The sequence below is a fragment of the Amphiura filiformis genome, chromosome 14 (assembly GCF_039555335.1).
Source record: "Amphiura filiformis chromosome 14, Afil_fr2py, whole genome shotgun sequence".
Classification (NCBI taxonomy): domain Eukaryota; kingdom Metazoa; phylum Echinodermata; class Ophiuroidea; order Amphilepidida; family Amphiuridae; genus Amphiura; species Amphiura filiformis.
The window spans coordinates 19,554,638-19,573,324 of record NC_092641.1 but is presented as its reverse complement, the minus strand read 5'-3'; the positions used below and the strand labels follow the sequence as shown (position 1 = coordinate 19,573,324).

The 18,687-nt window shown below is 37.4% G+C and overlaps 2 protein-coding genes across 2 annotated transcripts; one reads left to right on the top strand and one right to left on the bottom strand.

Annotated features, from left to right (window-relative positions):
- Positions 1-6,422: 6,422 nt before the first annotated feature.
- LOC140168963 (uncharacterized) lies at positions 6,423-13,783 on the bottom strand. The gene is made up of 3 exons (XM_072192271.1): positions 13,622-13,783; positions 13,309-13,415; positions 6,423-6,666 (listed from the first exon to the last, which is right to left on the bottom strand). The coding sequence occupies exons 1-3, from the start codon at positions 13,690-13,692 to the stop codon at positions 6,437-6,439; spliced, it is 408 nt and encodes a 135-aa protein (XP_072048372.1). The 5' UTR covers positions 13,693-13,783; the 3' UTR covers positions 6,423-6,436.
- Positions 13,784-16,527: 2,744 nt separating this feature from the next.
- Positions 16,528-17,673, top strand: LOC140169258 (uncharacterized). The gene has a single exon (XM_072192515.1). It carries the CDS (start codon positions 16,528-16,530, stop codon positions 17,671-17,673), a length of 1,146 nt encoding a protein of 381 aa, XP_072048616.1.
- The last annotated feature ends 1,014 nt before the right edge of the window (positions 17,674-18,687 follow it).

Sequence of the window (18,687 nt, the reverse complement as noted above, 5' to 3'; positions counted from 1 at the left end):
GCGACTGACTAACGGCGCCCGTGTACCGCGTCGCTGTACCGCGCCGCTGTGACAAGATCGCGCTCGGAACTTCTAAAAACAACAAACTCGGTCAAAAGGTCAATTTGGACAAAACTGCGCATGCTCTATGCCACAGGAATCCTGTTGCAAAATCCGTCACTTTTTTCCACGTAGTTTTCTCAGTCGTCAATCCAGACGGTTGACGACTGAGGGCAGCAGTCTAGTGTATAACCAAGAAAGGACATGATCAAACAAGGTAGTATATGCAATAGTTCATGATGTACTTACCAGCAGGTGTGTTAAGGCTGTTTACTTTCTGTTCAGTATGTACCCTTTGTTTCTCTTGTGCACCTGAATGCCCTACATCTGATGTTCTTGATTCAAATGCTGTTTTCGCTATTAACACGATTTTAGGTGACACTCAGTTAAGTAGCCGTTATAGCTGGTTCGATAATGGTACTTACTCATCTCAAAGACAATTTGCTTTGTACTCTTCTTCTATGTGTAAATCGTACAGTGATAAATTCACGACTAACGTAAAGAGAAAATCGCTGTGGGGCTTTAATTATAGGCCTATAGGGTACTACAGCATTTACAATGAGAGTGAATATTTTTTTGATATAAATCCTTCCTATTACTTTTATACACCTGATAAAAGTTCTGCCCTTTACGGAGCTAAAAATTCTTGTGGCAAAGATATGTACGTCTCAAACTCGACGGAACTAGTAACTGCTATAGCTTACAAGGGGTGCAAAGTTACCTTTCGTGGTCAAACTGGTTCGCAGTTTTTAATTGAGATTTTAAAGGTCAAAGGAAAGCAGAGCTATTCTTCTTTCTTTGTTGAGCAAATTCACGATGACAACATTATTTCTACCATTGTTTTCCCGTTCGATAGATGTAAGGGGACGATTAGTGCCGACTCGATAGTTTTCAATCTCATAATGGTTTACCTAGAGGTGCAAGTAAGTGCAATACAAACACAGAATGGCACAGATAATGATTTTAATTGTACGACATTTACTTACATAAATGTTGAGAGTTCTTATTACAAATATGACGCTTCTTTGCCTGGTTATGATGCCAACATATTTATGTATACGTATCACAGTGTTTGCCCATACAAATGTATGTGTACATTGAAACATAAGGAGTGGGTAGTAGTATGTCCGGATGTAACTAGCGGGTCATCCTACTTGGTTAGCAATAGACACATACCCGGTTTAGCTTTAACACAAAAGGGTATCAACGCTCTTTCACCCGATGCATTTTTTTTGCTTTTCAAACTTACAGATTTTAATTTTAAGTAATAACAGACTTGAGTATTTACCACATGATGTGTTCACTCAATTGAATGAGCTCGTAGTTTTGGATTTGGAATCCAATTTTCTAACAATGCTGCCAAACACAACTTTTGACTCTCTTGCTAAGTTACAAAAACTTTACCTGGCTGATAATCAACTTGATGAAATTTCTAGCGATGTTTTTTCTGAAGTTGATCATTTAGTAACATTAGATTTGAGCAGAAACAAGGTGTCTGCAAAAATCATATATGAAAGCATCAATGAACTAGATAGCTTGGAACAACTGTCCATTGGAAGCACTTCTTTAGGTATGCTATCAGATTATTTTGGATATGGGACCCTGGTGAAATTGAGTATGCTATCACTGTCAGACAGTATGTTGTCAGGCATTTTGCCACAGGACACTTTCTTTAATCTAGCTTCATTGCGTAAATTACATTTGGATAATAATGATTTGACCTTTATAAACAATGGAACATTTGCAACGCTCACAAATCTTATTATGTTGAATTTAAGCTATAACAGTTTAACGGTCTGGCCAAAAGAAGCACTTGAACCTCTAACAAAGCTGAAAATATTAGATATCGGTTTCAACCATTTGACGCATGTATTCAATGACTCTTTTAGTACCTTCTCTAATTTACATAAATTGTATCTTCAATGGAATTCTATCGAATCATTACCGGCCAATATATTTGATAATCTGGTGAATTTAACAAAAGTCATACTAAAGGGCAATTATCTTGAATATTTACCATATGATATATTTGAGCTGTTGACAGAAATAACATATTTGGATGTCAGTGTTAATAGCATCACAACATTTATATATCGAGTCTTACCCGTTTACGATACTTATATGCCAACGATAACGAATTCAGAAATATTTCACTTCCTGCTGAAGCTACAGGCTTAAAGAAGCTTGAAATAGAAAACAATCTGATTGAATTTTTGAGAAATGATTTATTATTTACATGTAAGAAGTTACGACTTTTCAAAGCAGCCTTAAATAGTCTTACTATACTTAATGAACACTTATTTAAGAACACGTTAAAGTTAAAAATACTAGTGGTCAGTGACAACCATATATCAGTAATACATGAAAACGCCTTCAAATCACTGAAAAACTTACTCATTCTTGACTTATCAAGAAATAATTTGTCGTCCATATCAGGCAATCTATTCCGTAAAATTAAATTGATTAGAGTAATTTATTTGTCCAACAACAGATTAAGTGTTTTGCCAGGCAATCTACTTCGACGGACCTCTGAATTGGAGGTCTTGCACTTAGACGGTAATTTGTTGTCTAAGCTTACAGACCATACTTTTAAGTCCCTCAGAAAGTTAAGAATGGTTGAAATTGCAGGTAATAATTTGACTATCCTCCACAGTAGCTTATTTGATTCTACGTCAGAATTAGCTACTTTGTTGGTTGGTAATAACAAACTTGTTACCCTACACAATGGAATGTTAGGTTCCATGATCAAACTGGCTCTTTTAGATTTAAGAGAAAACAGACTTGAAAGATTGCCAATGAATGTTTTTGCTCAGTCAGTTGCATTACGATATTTAGATATGGCTTGTAATTTGTTGCATGAGCTACCATCATTTTCAAATTGCTCACATTTGGAAATTCTTCTGCTGAATAACAATAATTTAAGTTTCATAAACACATCCACATTTACAGGGCTCGGATCTTTAAAAATATTAAATGCAGAAAATAACAACATTGGATGGGTAGCTTCAACGTCTTTCGATGAGTTGCTGAATTTATTAGTTCTTAACTTGAATCATAACAACATAAGTCAATTGGTATCAGGGACCTTCAAATTATTATCGAATCTAAATGCATTGAAACTTGCTGCAAATAACCTCTCCATTGTTCCAGTTGGCTCCTTTGAAGGATTGTACCAGACCAGATATGTTGATTTACAATATAATAATCTGGCCCAAGTTACAAGTGCGCTAACGGGACCCTTAAAGGAGATAGAAATTCTGAATATATCCCATAATGATGTTCAAAACATACAGGTGCCTACACATACGTATGCTACCAAATTACATCATGCAATACTTGACTTGCGAGCAAACAGGATGACATCTTTAAGCCAAAGTTCGATTACCGGTTTAGAGACTTTCACGATTGTCGTTGATGAGTTTTCCTCGTGTTGTTTTATGGATGCCCTCAACATCACTTGTATCTCAACGCATCCCCGCCAGGCATACTTGACGTGTAAACGTATGCTAGACAACATTTTTCTACGTATATCAATGTGGGTAGTTGGTATTACAGCTGTTATGCTGAATGCAGCAGTAGGTTATTATAGATTATTTGATATTGCATCAGTTGATAAGGGTCAAAATGACTTGATATCTCATCTTGCTTGGTCTGATTTTCTGATGGGAGTTGACGTGACATGATCATATTGGCATCTTCAGATGTGTATTATTCAGATGACTTTCCATCTTTTTCTGGTGTGTGGAGGCGTTCTACTTTGTGTAAAATTGCTGCAACTCTGTCAATTTTGTCGAGTGAGGCATCTGTGTTTTTTGTAACATTCATTAGTTTCGAACGATATCTTGGAATAAGATATCCTATTAGAGGTACCCCTTTATCGAATCCCAAGTTATATGCCCTAATTTGTTGGGCTGTTTCCTTATTACTTTCGGTGGGTCCAATTGTGTTGGAAGTTTACTTCCCAGATTTATTTGAGTTATCAGAAGTATGTGTTGGTATTCCAATGGTCAGGAAATCAGTGACATCGACCCAAGACTTTTATACAGAACTTACTGAAACAGAATTGACCTTAGAGTACATTTATAACGCGAGCAGTTTTATTAACATACAAGAGCAGGGAGCGCTGTTTGAACTTGGTAACTTTAAGATTGCAGCGTCACATAAGTTACACCAAATTTTTCATCAGATATCAATTGTGTCTGGTCACCGTGTGGCTAGTTACTTATCAATAATACTTTTTATTGGGTTGAATCTTGTTTGTTTTATAGCCATAGCTGTATTTTACTGCCAAATTTTTTTGTTGGCCAAACGATCATCAGCTAGCGCTCACAGTTCTGCAAGAGACAGAGAATTCCGCATGGCTAGAAAGATGTCAGCTATCGTTATGACAGACTTTTGTTGCTGGGTACCATTAGCATTTGTGTGTTTGCTTGTTCAGTGCGGGGTAATCACAGTCAAGCCAGAAATGTATGCGTGGACAGTAGGTCTGATATTACCCATAAATTCTTCAATTAATCCTTTACTGTACACATTAGGGACAGTAATACTAGATACATTTACCAACAAAATAAATTTATTACAGAATAGATAAAATGGGAAGTATCATTCTATCATTCACGTGATCAAAAACCTCTCAACTTTTGTACAAATGTTTCTCTAAGGCTGCGATCACATAGAAGTATACTATTCGGGTATACGGTGCACGTTTTGCAGGTGCACGCGTATAGCTTAAATCGAGTTCGAACCATATTCCAGTATATACAAAGTACAAATACATTATATTAATGTATTCATACTTTTAAGTAATTGTTAATTTATGTTTCATATAAAAATATTTCAACAATATCATGCATTGATGCATTGTGTATATTTCAAGTTCGCAAACAAGTAACGTTTCAAACCCTTTCATATTTTACGGGTTTGCATAATTATAATCAGGAGCATAGCTACAGCCTTTAGGAAAGTGAGGCTACTGCCGCCTCATTGTTTTGCCCTCAAGAAATACAAGAAAAGAGAAACGAAAGGAAAAGGAAAAAAAGAGAGCATTGATAGAAAGGGGAGATAAGACAATAGAAAATGGAGAAATACAGAAAAAGGAGAAAAGGGAACAGAAAAGTTTAATTGCACGTAATTAAGTAGACTCATGCATAAAAAACGGGTCAATCAAGAACCATTTAAGAGCCATGTCAGCTTGGAGTTTTCAGTACATTTTATGAAAAATGGTTCCTTTTTGGCTTCTGTTTTGTATACGTAGGCCTATACTTATTGTTCAAAGCTTCAAAGCAATAGTACGAATAATAGTATAAATTTGGTCCACGAAATGGTCACAATTTGCCTTAGGTGAAAATTCTCTTCCCTCCCCCCCCCCCCCAAAAGTTCCTATATGGTCAGGAATCCTTCAATTCAGTTCAGAAATTTAATTTCAGAATTTAATTGAAGAATTTCTTCTCGCCCCCATACACTGCTTATCACGTGCAGATATAGGTAGTGTATTTGCTTAGTCCGTGATTCGGAAGTCACGTAAAGCCGTTGGTCCCCTGTACAGGAAGAGTCAAACCCTGTGCACGTTAAGTGTCAGAGCTATTCGAAAAGAGAAGGGGGACCATCCCCGGTTCTGATATCTGCAATCAATCCTAGGTTCCAGGATCGTGCATAGGTAAAAAAACTGTGCACGTTAAGCCCGTGCAACAATACTCAATTTGAGGCATGCACGTATAGGAAGGAAGGAATTTGGGATTCATTTTTCATACAATTTTCCAAATTTTAAAAATGGTCCCAAAATGGCTGCATGTGGGCCTTCATTTTGTATTTTTTCCAATTCACTTTTTCGGTAAATCCCATAAGCCTTTGCCTGTGGACCTGATGTCGTCAACTGACGTCACGCCGATGTGCACACATCGTTACGAAAATATCGTTAAGGGTATACGATGTATTGTTGGTCGAAGCAGCAGAAAAAAAGTAGTTAACAGCATCTTGCGAATGGTAGTGAGCTTTAGCAAAAATTGCATTGCTCAATTCATAGCGAGTGTGTAGAAGAATTCAAATATCACAGATATACTTTTGTAGGTCCTGTATGTAGTTCTTGAGTTATGTTGTAAAGAGGGCTGAAACGACAACACTTTTGTAAAACGTATAACTCATTAACAACAATAAATTAAGCAAGTTTTCAAAATATATGATTTGTAGAATGAACTTCAAAGTGTTATTTTTCAATAATATATTGATTCAGATAATGAAAATCGATTTTTTGGCTGCTTCGACCAACAATACCTCGTATACACTTAACTGTGTATTTCAATGCCGTGAGGTGCGCATTAATGATATGCGCAGAGGTATGATGACATCAGGGTTCTAAACGCAAATGCTTATGTAATTTGCCCTCATCAATATATTTTTTTCAATCCTGCTTACGCCTCCTAATATAATGAATCAACCCGCTCACTTGCTTTGTGTTGACAATGTTGCTAGGCGTTTCAAACGATTTTATATAGGCAACATCTTTTGAAATAGTGTCCTTTTTATCTTGCCCAACTTGCATGGATTTTGTTGACGTCGCTGCAGCATGGGTAAGAAATCCAGGAGTGTAGTAACTTGTGGAATGAGGACCGATCTCCTTGGCTTCGTAACCTGAAAACAGACAAGGCAAACAATAAAGTTATATTATACTCAATACACCTGAGATGAGATTCAAAAACGTCATCTAAGTTATATCATAAGGTACATGTATACGGCTGTATCAACTTCCTACCTGTTCTGGTTGTTATGTCCACCGTGGACTTTGAGGGGGTTTGAATGAATTGGTTTGCAAACTCAACCCCTCCCATGAACTCGCAAAGTATATTTTGTAATTAAAAGAATATATATATATATATATAGATTATTGGTAGCCTACTTGGTTTTACATGCTTCAATTACAAAGAGAGAAAGACAGAAAGAAAGACAGAAAGAAAGAGAGAAAGAAAGAAAAAAGAAAGAAAAAAGAAAAAAAAGAAAGAAAGAAAGAAAGAAAGAAAGAAAGAAAGAAAGAAAGAAAGAAAGAAAGAAAGAAAAAAAAAGAAAGAAAGAAAGAAAGAAAGAAAGAAAGAAAAAAAAAAAAACAAGAGCTATATAGAAAGTCATGCGAGACATGACACACAAGCCGACCTGTTAATGGGTCAAGTTTGAGCAATTTAGAAATTTGACCTTTGACCCCTAAACTGTGACCTTTGGGGTCATAAATATTTTTAACATGTTTAGAATGTCGTAAGAATAATTCCTGTTGAATTTGAGCTCGATTGGACCAATTTCGAAATTTGACCTTTGACCCCTATAACTTGACCCCTGGGTCACGGATGGGGTCAACTGCTCTTGCATTGTGCTTAGGATGTCATAAGAAATATTCCTGGTGAATTTCAGCTTAATCGGAACTTATACATGGATTTTGATTTTTTAAATTTCTGATTGACCTTTTGACCCCCTTAATGACCTTTGACCTCAATGAAAAAAAACCCATACGTACACCGACAAAATGCATTGTTCCAATTTTAATTAAAAAATTCTAACATGTTTAGTTCTTGAGATAAAAATTCTTAAAGTTATTCAGCTAAAACAGGAAGTGACCCCTTAATGACCTTTGACCCCCCAAATAATAATACCATGCATATATCAGGTAACACTAATTCATGTATGATGGTTATATTACTCTGGTCTGTTTACATTTTGAGATAAAACATTTTTGAACATTTTGATAATTTTGGTTTTTGACCGGAAGTAACCCCTTAATGACCTTTGACCCCAAAACTGTAGGCATCCTAAAAACCCTGGCTAGTAGCAATGCATGTGTGCTAATGGCGACTCTCTGCTATGTAATTTGTAAAGACAGTGATTTTTTGAATATTTTTAGCTTTCAGACCAAAAATGACCCCCTTAATGACCTTTGACCCCTTATCTGTGAACACCCTATAGACACCGACCAAAGTCAAGTCACATGACCTAAGCATGTCACCATCACATGTTATTTGTGGAAGAAGATACATGTTATAGTAAAAATCGCATTTTAGCCATTGTGAGCAGGTCAAAGGTCAAATGGAGTTCAATGTCATGTAACATGTGGGGACATGGTCAGTGGTGTTTGTGACCAAGTATGATCAAAATCGGTCAAAGCATAGCAGAGCTAGGGCGAAACGTGGCAAATCACGCAAAATATCACGTTTTGCTAAGAAAAAGCAAAAAAATCACGTTTTTGACCATTGTAGCTAGGTCAAAGGTCAGATGCAAGTCAAAGTCATATGACATGTGCGGGCCATGCCAACGGTCCTTCTGACAACGTTTAGTTAAAATACGTCAACCCGTGACTGAGTTATACGTACGAATGTGGTCGACAGAAAGAAGAACTAGACTAAGCTGTGGTCTAACCCACGAACACAGCCGTGTTGTTACCCCTAATGACCTTTGACCCCAAAATATATGAAAACGGCCATAGACATTGGCTAATGTCAATGCATGGGTGCATGTGGCACCACTTTGCTATGTTACTTGTGACAGAAGGGGCATTTTGAAGGTTTTTCGTCTCAGACCGGAAGTGACCCCTTAATGACATTTGACCCCAAAAAAAAATACCACATATGAATTGGGTACCCACAATTCATGTGTGAACATACCGTTACTGTCCTATGTTTTTCTTAGCAAATACAAATTTTTGACGGTTTTTCGTTTTATACCGGAAGTGACCCCTTAATGACCTTTAATCTGTGAGGACCCCATAGACACTGGATAATAACAATGCATGTATGCAAGTGGTGTTACTGTCCGACGTAATTTGTGGGAGAAGAAGCATTTTAAAGGTATTTCGTTTTGTACCGGAAGTGGCCCTTAATGACCTTTGACCCTAAATAAAAAAATACCACATATACACAGGGTAATTACAATTTATGTGTGAACATACCGTTACTGTCCTATGTTTTTCTTAGCAAATAAAATTTTTTGACGGTTTTTCGTTTTATACCGGAAGTGACCCCTTAATGACCTTTGACCCCAAATCTGTGAGGACCCCATAGACACTGGGTAATAGTAATGCATGTGTGCAAGTGGGTTCACCGTCATACGTAATCTGTAGGAGAAGAAGCATTTTAGTTGAAATCACGTTTTTGACCCCTATGACCCCAGCGTGACCTTTGACCCCACGAATTTCATGTGACATGTAGGGGCATGGTCAATGATGATTGTGACCAAGTTAGGTCCAAATCGGTGTAAGCATGTGAGTGCTAGAGCAAATGTAGTGGTCGGCAGAAAGAATCTGTAAGAAAAAAGACACAGCCGTGACTAAACGTCACGGCTGTGTAAGAAGAAGAACGCCAAGAAGACAGTACAAGCCGACGTTCGTCGTCGGCTTGTAAAAAAAAGAAAAAAGAAAAAAGAAAGAAAGAAAGAAAGAAAGAAAGAAAGAAAGAAAGAAAGAAAGAACTAGACATAGCTGTGGTCTAAGACCACAAACACAGCCGAAGGGTGACCCCTTAATGACCTTTGACCCCAAAATTTATTAACCCTCCATAGACATTGGCTAATGTCAATGCGTGTGTGCATGTAGCATCACTCTGCTATGTTATTTGTGGCAGAAGAGGTATTTTGAAGGTTTCTCGTCTCGGACCGGCAGTGACCCCTTAATGACCTTTGACCCCAAATAAAAATACCACTTATATATAAGGGTTCATAGCACTAAATCCGCCTGTGAAGCGGTTTCCGGTAAAAGTTTATCACGACTATAGTCCCAACTTTGCATAAAAAATGTGCAAAATCGGTACAATATTAACAATTTTAGTGCTGCAAATCGTGTTTTGCTAGAACTTGTGAATGTGATCTCTACTAATTTGAACAGAAAACGCGAACATTTGAGTGATGTTTACGATGATGAGCGCATGAACACACGAGGTCAAAACGCGGTTAGCAGTCGGACGTAAACACGGGAAAATCGGGTCTTTTTATATAGCGCTATTTTTCTCAAAAAGTAGACCTAAAAATGGTGTCATTTTCAGATATGTTATGCAGAATTTTGTTCTGATTAAGATGATATCAAATATATATTTCAAAGTAAAACGTAACTCGACTTATAGCCTAAAACGTGACCCCTATTTTGCACGTAAAGTCTATGGAAAGCTATTTTGTGGCATGTACCCTTAAACACAATTCATTTGTGAACATACTATCACTGTGCTGTTTTTCTTGGCTGATAAAATTTGTTGGTATTTCGTTTTAAACCGGTAGTGACCCCTTAATGACCTTTGACCCAAATAAAAATACCACATATACATTGGGTAAACACAACGCATGGTTGTTCCCAATTTTGCTAAAAAGGGGTTATTTGTAAACTATGTTTGCAAACATTTTATGTTCGTGATGTATAGGGTTGTTTTTGACGATGGTGCATGTGCTCGATATCAAAAAACAGGGTATATTTTGGTGAATCCAGAATATAGGCCTACTAATAGTCGTATTTTTGCTTATTTTGACCATGTATCTGATCGTATGCTTTGTATTCTTTGTACTTGGGCAAGCTTCCCATACCGAAAATAGAATTCGTATCGCTCTGCATTTAGTACGTGTTTATTATACAATACTCATCACAACAAAAGTAATTAGAATCTTCAAATAATTGTAATGCACGGTGTAAATTGGACATCGCCTCAAAATGACCTTTTACATTTTGCTTCAGTGGTAAACGTTTGAGTATGGCCCTCTTTAATTAATGGTATGAAGAAGTTTTAGGGTTCATACTACTAAATCGCCTGTGAAGCGGTTTCCGGCAAAAGTTTATCACGCCTATAGTCCCAACTTTGCATAAAAATTATGCAAAATCGGTTCAATATTAACACTTTTAGTGTTGCAAATCGTGTTTTGCTAGAACTTGTGAATGTGATCTCTACTAATTTGAACAGAAAACGCGAACATTTGAGTGATGTTTACGATGATGAGCGCATGAACACACGAGGTCAAAACGCGGTTAGCAGTAAGACGTAAACACGGGAAAATCGGGTCTTTTTATATAGCGCTATTTTTCTCAAAAAGTAGACCTAAAATTTGGTGTCATTTTCAGATATGTTATGCAGAATTTTGTTCTGATTAAGATGATATCAAATATATATTTCAAAGTAAGACGTAACTCGACTTAAAGCCTACAACGTGACCCCTATTTTGCACGTAAAGTCTATGGAAAGCTATTTTGTGGTATGTACCCTTTACGATGAAGAGCCCAGTGAAGAGGCGGCGATAAAGGAGTCCCAGGAAAGTAGTTAATCACCGTAACCTTCCGAGTCCAAAATGTGTAACCCGTAACATAGTTCTTTTTAAAAGAAGACACTGAGCTAAATTGTTACAATTTATACGGATCTGAGTTAATTATTTACTTGATGCAACATAAACGAGCGTTTTAGCATCAAAAGGAAAGGACAATTATCTATTATAGAAAATTGATCAATACTATCGAAAGAACCTTTGAAGAAGTATTTTGAAAGTATTCGGTCAGACATCGAAAGTGACCCCTTAATGACCTTTGACCCCGCCGAAAAAAATACCACGTGTACACTAGGTGACATCAATTCATGTGTGAATATACCGTCAGTGTGCTATGTTTTTCTTGGCAGATAAAAATTTTTGAAGATATTTTGTTTTATACAGGAAGTGACCCCTTAATAACCTTTGACCCCAAATAAAAAAATACCACATATACATTGGGTAAACACAATTCATGTGTGAACATACCATCACTCTCCTATGTTTTTCTTAGCTAATAAAATTTTTTGAAGATATTTCGATTTATACCGGAAGTGACCCCTTAATGACCTTTGACCCCAAATCTGTGTACACCCCATAGACACTGGGTAATAACAATGCATGTGTGCAAGTGGCGTCACTGTACTACGTAATTTGTGGGAGAAGATGCATTTTTAGCTGAAATCACTTTTTGACCCCTATGACCCCTGCGTGACCTTTGACCCCACAATTTTCATGTGACATGTAGGGGCATGGTCAATGATGGTTGTGACCAAGTTAGGTCAAAATCGGTACAAGCATGTCAGTGCTAGAGCAAATGTAAAGGTTGACAGAAGAAAGGTAGACGATCTCGTAAGAAACAAAACACAGCTCTCGGCTGTGTAATAAAAGCCCTCGACCATTGCGAAATACCACGTGTAGGCTTGTCGGCTGCTATGCCGTGCATACATGTCGAATTTGAAGGATATAAGTCTTTTAATTAAAATGACCTCTAAATGACCTTTGATCCCAATTATTTTTACACCACATAGACACTGGCTATAGCCAATGTATATGCACCAGGCACATATCCCTGCGCCGTGTAATTTGAGAAAAGAAGCATTTTGAAAGTATTCGGTCAGACATCGAAAGTGACCCCTTAATGACCTTTGACCCCGCCGAAAAAAATACCACGTGTACACTAGGTGACATCAATTCATGTGTGAATATACCGTCAGTGTGCTGTTTTTCTTGGCCGATACAATTTTTTGAAGATATTTTGTTTTATACAGGAAGTGACCCCTTAATAACCTTTGACCCCAAATAAAAAAAATACCACATATACATTGGGTAAACACAATTCATGTGTGAACATACCATCACTCTCCTATGTTTTTCTTAGCTAATAAATTTTTTTGAAGATATTTCGATTTATACCGGAAGTGACCCCTTAATGACCTTTGACCCCAAATCTGTGTACACCCCATAGACACTGGGTAATAACAATGCATGTGTGCAAGTGGCGTCACTGTACTACGTAATTTGTGGGAGAAGATGCATTTTTAGCCCAAATCACTTTTTTGACCCCTATGACCCCTGCGTGACCTTTGACCCCACAATTTTCATGTGACATGTAGGGGCATGGTCAATGATGGTTGTGACCAAGTTAGGTCAAAATCGGTACAAGCATGTCAGTGCTAGAGCAAATGTAAAGGTTGACAGAAGAAAGGTAGACGATCTCGTAAGAAACAAAACACAGCTCTCGGCTGTGTAAAGAAAGAAAAAAGATAGAAAGAAAGACTGTTTTTTATCTAAAGGATCGTTTATCATTTTTGTGTAATTTTTATTTCGTCTATAAACCGGGCTATTCATTCAGTTAATATACAAGCAATCTCATTGCTTCTCACATAATACAAGTAAACCTCTGTTCTTTCATAAGGTTCATTCGGAATAAAATCCGTTCAGAACAAAAACACTTCAAAATGTGATGTTGGATCGGTCGGATCGAACCCTGAAACTTTTACATTACATAACATACTCACTCACCAGTTTTCTGGCGGATACAGTTTGACACTTCCGGATGGGCTATTGCATACGACACAAGCCTTGCTTCGTTTTCATTTCCGGTCTGCAATAGTGATTTCACGTAATCCCTGTGGATATGAAGTTTAATATTAATATTGTTATGAGTTTGACAGACTGACGAATATTGATTTGCCTTTTTGCAATTCTCTTGAAAATAGCGGGGCTAAGGCGGCGCTGTACTGCATGCGGTACTACCCTGTATGCCACCCTCTTTCGCTCACATAAAGACCCCCCTTGTCTCTCGCACAAATACATTTCTCAGGGTTGATGTTACCTTGCGTATTGGCTATCTTTCCCATTGCCAGTACTAAGTGCAGCCTTATGATGTTCAGTTCTTACAGTCATTGCCAAACTTTGTCCGGCTAATTTCGGATGCAGACATGCTTTAGCAGGGATGTGGTCCTGTTGAGTTTGTGAGTTGTTTCTTTGTTTTGGATCGTTTCTGCGGCTAACAACGAAATTAAAAAGAACAAGAAATTTAACGAAGTGACAATTTTTCTGGACAAAAGCAGGGCGCCATCCCTACAAAATACCAACTGGTTTTTATAAAGTTGAATTTATCTAGTCAGACCGTCAGAAAAAGTATCGGTTTAAAATAAAGTCATAATAAATATGCATGAAGTGGTCCTTAATCTACAGAAATATTTTGTTATTTTGGCAACCATGATATTCATGAAGCAATGAAATACAGTTAATTTTAGTAACTTTTTAGGATCTACGCCTAGGAGGGGCCGCACAAAGCATATGGTACATCTCAACCTCTCTATTGATTTCACTTTTTGGGGGGGGAGGGGGGCATCTAAAGACATGATAAGTTTGGTGTAATTTGGAATTTCTGATACCCCAAAGTCAAAGCTTTAAAGTCTTCCAAATGACTGCTGCTATCTGCTTTATGTAAATTGTTTCTTGCTGAATTGCTTCTTTGTTATTTGCACTAGCCTACCCTTAAAACAAAATAACGGTTTAAACAACCAACAGGCAGATTCACATATCTCTTAGGCAGTATGCTTCGACTATATTTATAAATGCGTTTTTATAAATACGCACGTGACAAACTCCGCGCTGCCATAACAGCTTGTAGTAGGGATAACCATCAAAATTTCACGTTGTCCCTATTGCTACAAAAGATTGTTTGCTGGATAGAACTCATCAACAGAAGTATTTTGGTGGTTAAATGGTCAAAATCGGTCAAAAACTTTTCGAATTATGCATTTTCAAAGTTTCCCATTCTGACCGGTCATTAGAACGAAATAAAATGACAAGGTCCAAAAATAGCAATTGGGAGCAAAATTGGCATAAGCATATATTTACCTTTATATATTTCTTTTTTTTAACATATATGCAAACTTGAAACAAGCATATTGTGAAAGTATCAAAGGGGTTTCTTATGAAATGGCACTTTACTAGTCAATGGCATAAATTATTTTTTCAAACCGAGGCATTGAAATCATGCATTTAGAGATCTTTTGTCAAAAATCATCCAAGATGGCTGATATGGCACAAAATCAATTTTTTTTTTCATAACCAAGAATTTCAATGTTATTGAGTTTAATATGACCAATTAGTAGGTGTATGCAAACACAATCTTAAGTGCCATTGAAGGTCATTGACTCATTCACAACAATAGAGGTTATCCACTTCACTCATGTTTGACTTCTAACAAAAGGCGCTGATTCCCGGTATTCTTCATTCAAACCAATTCAATGCATGACCTCGGAGTTACTGCATGACTTTCGCGGGCTATTTTGAAACAGTTATGGTTGCACATTCAGGTAGGCCTACTTCTTTTGAAAGTCCTAAACAAGGTATAGCCAGCAGCAAGTTGTAGATGGTATAGGCCTAAATATAAGAAAACGTTTAGGGTTGAGATCAGGTGAAAATACATCGAATGAGCACGAAACTTCACATTTATGTTCAGAAAGGTGTCTTTTTAACATGATTCGAAAGGAGTGTGGAAATTCCAAAGGGAAGCTGGTGATTTAATTTGTAACTCGAGATCTACTTGTTCAATTTTTTAACCTTTTTACAGAGGGTATGATAGAGGTATTACTGGCAACTCTGCCAAATTACAGCTCAGTAGGTCACATTTTTCACCTGATCTTACCAATCTGAATATTTTGTGCCATTCTTGAGCAGTGCTGAACTCAGCCACTGGCAATTAAGCGCACTGTGGCGATGGACCAATTTTGAATCGCACTTACAGGAAAACAAAATAAGTTATGTTGCTGTAATTTGCAAGATAGTTACAAAATATAATTGGCATTAGCTTTCCCAATTTTTACAGAAAAATATTGAATAATAAAAGAATGAGATCAATTTAGAAATGTCTGTGCATGCAGTGCACAGTTGAGCTCCCTGCATGTCTATGGGAGTGTTCTAATCAAGTTGATGGTTCATTGGTCATCCCTACTTGTAGACAGTAAGTCTTGAAGTGACCTTCTACATAGCCTTCTATACAACATGAGACTACTGTGCAGCAAAATTGTCTATTTTTCAACTTTGTGATTATATTGTAAACGTTTCCGTCGTTTTTTCCATCATCAAATACTTTCAAAATGTTGTTTTTGATAACATATTACAAATTTGGAATCCCTACGTATAATAATTTTGCTATTCAATTAATGCTTAAATTATGATATTTATCTACAGAGTTCCTGTTCTTTTCTGTACAGTGGTCAATGCATGAAGATTTTGTCACGCTTGCTGGTCTTGGTATGCGTACCCAGTAAACACAAAACGTATTTAAAACGTTTTAAACAGGTTATATTTTGGGTTATTTGTTTTGGTAAAAATGTTTTAATAACATTAAATGTCGGGTTATATAAAGATAATGAAAACGGTTTAAAACGTTTTGTATGAAGACAAACTACAAAAACATTTTTTAAATGTTTTCAAAATGTTGTTGAAAACTATTTTTGGCAAACATTTTTTGCCAAATATTTTGTCAACACTTAGATAACGATATTTTATAATCCGCAAATAGATTCATCAGGATTGTCCAAATACAATTATATAAAATGTTCGTAAACAAATCCAATAAAAGGTGATGTTGACATACCTCAATGACGTTTCGTGCAGTATCACTGCACTTTCTCAAATTGAATGATCAGCTTTGACCTTTCTCGTTGTTTGCTTCTTGGTAGTAGACGTAGGTGGCGCTGTTAGCAGCTGATCATAAATATGCGGAAGGAAGTAGTTGCCACAATCCCTGTTGAGGTATTGCATGACTATATTGTTGCCACCGAGGAAGCTTGCGCTGGTTTGAACGTGAGCGATGCGAATATCACCAAATCCAATTTGTCTAAAGATGAAAAACGGGCCTTGCAAGATCTTAAGAAAGATGAAAATATCATGATCTTACCAGCGGACAAAGGCAAATCCACAGTGGTTTTAGATAAAGATACTTATGAAGAAAAAGTTAACAACATGCTAAATGATGAAAAAACGTATCAAGAACTGAAATCTGATCCAACATCCAAATATAAGGACAAGCTCCTTGGTATGTTAAAGAAATGGAAAAAAAAGGAAAAGATCACGGTTAGTGAGTATTGGAAAGTATATCCCACTGCAGAGAACACGCCTCGTATGTATTGTACACCCAAAATACATAAACCCGGTACCCCGTTGAGACCCATTGTAGATTATTGTGGCTCTATCATGTACGAGACATCAAAAGAACTTGCTCGTATTTTAGGCCCGTTGGTTGGCCAAACCCAACACCACGTGATCAATTCTAAAGACCTTTCGGAGGGTCTAGCGGAGATTCTTATTGAGGAAGGAGAGGAATTCATGTCTCATGATGTGGTATCTCTATTTACCAACACCCCGGTCAGCGACTCATTAAAGAGTATCAGGAACCGACTGGAGGACGATTCAACTTTGAAAGAACGGACCAAGCTAACCATAGATAACATCATGGAAGTATTGGAATTCGCACTCACCACCACATATTTTTCGTTTAGGGGCCAAATATACCAACGTTTTGGCACGGCGAAGGGTTCCCCGGTCAGCCCAATAGTAGCGAACTTGTACATGGAGTGGCTCGAACAAGAAGCGCTAGCCACCGCCCCCCTAGACATAAAACCGAGGCTATGGAAACGCTATGTGGACGATGTGTTGGAAATAGTCAATAAAGGATCCGCTGAACCCCTCACTGAACACCTTAATCAAATAGACAACACTGGAAATATCAAGTTCACCTATGAAACGGAAGAAAATCAGCAAATCCCATTTCTCGATACTCTCATTGTCAAGAAACCAGATGGTTCAATCAAATTGCTCGTTTATAGAAAAAAGACACATACAGATCAATATCTGCATTTCTAATCCCACCATCCTTTACAACACAAACTCAGTGTTATTCGGACTCTCATGGATAGAAAAGACAAAGTGGTCACCGAGGAGAAAGACAGAGAGCTAGAGGAAGTTAAAATAAAAGAAGCTCTCGCGCGGTGTGGCTACCCGGAGTGGGCTTTCAAAACAGTTCAGAAAACTAGCAAACCAAAAGTCAATAGTCAATCTCAATCCAAAAGCCGGGGTTTTGTGTGCCTCCCATATACGCAGGGTCTCTCGGAAAAGACCAGGAGAATTTTCAAGAAACACGGCTATCAAGCGAATTTCAAACCTCACAAAACGTTGAGAAACCATCTTGTCCACCCTAAGGATAAACGTGACACCAAAACAACTTCCGACTGCGTGTATGAAATTCCTTGCTTAGCGTGCCCTAAATCATATATCGGCGAAACTTCAAGACTTTTCGGGATACGCATGAAAGAACATAAAACTGAATCTGATTTGGCGTCGGAGAAACCATACACTAGGGCCCAACGTAAAACATCTGTTGAAAGTGCCCCCAAGAAATCCGCTCTCACAGACCACGTAGCCGAAGACAATCATGTGATAGGCTGGGATGAAGCCAAAATAAGAGACATTGAATCCAACAGGAAATGACGACACATAAAGGAATCAATATGGATAAGAAAGAGGGGGCAGGCTAATACACTCAACAGGGATTGTGGCAACTACTTCCTTCCGCATATTTATGATCAGCTGCTAACAGCGCCACCTACGTCTGCTACCAAGAAGCAACAGACGAGAAAGGTCAAAGCTGATCATTCAATTTGAGAAAGTGCAGTGATACTGCACGAAACGTCATTGAGGTATGTCAACATCACCTTTTATTGGATTTGTTTACGAACATTTTATATAAAAGATATTTTATAATGTTTGCAGTAAGTTACCAAAAAATGTTTTTGAATGTTGTGAAAACGTTTGATACCCTTTATATAACCCAACATTTTTCTGGCAACCTTTTCTAACCTTTTACAAATGATGTCACAA

Bases quoted from the DNA above. Each gene is read 5' to 3' on its own strand.
- LOC140168963 (XM_072192271.1), bottom strand. From the start codon at position 13,692: ATGACTGTAAGAACTGAACATCATAAGGCTGCACTTAGTACTGGCAAT. The intron at 13,416-13,621 runs GTAACATCAACC...TCATATCCACAG, and splicing joins AAAGATAGCCAATACGCAAG to GGATTACGTGAAATCACTAT. The intron at 6,667-13,308 runs GTGAGTGAGTAT...GTCTGTTTTCAG, and splicing joins CTGTATCCGCCAGAAAACTG to GTTACGAAGCCAAGGAGATC.
- LOC140169258 (XM_072192515.1), top strand. From the start codon at position 16,528: ATGCGGAAGGAAGTAGTTGCCACAATCCCTGTTGAGGTATTGCATGAC.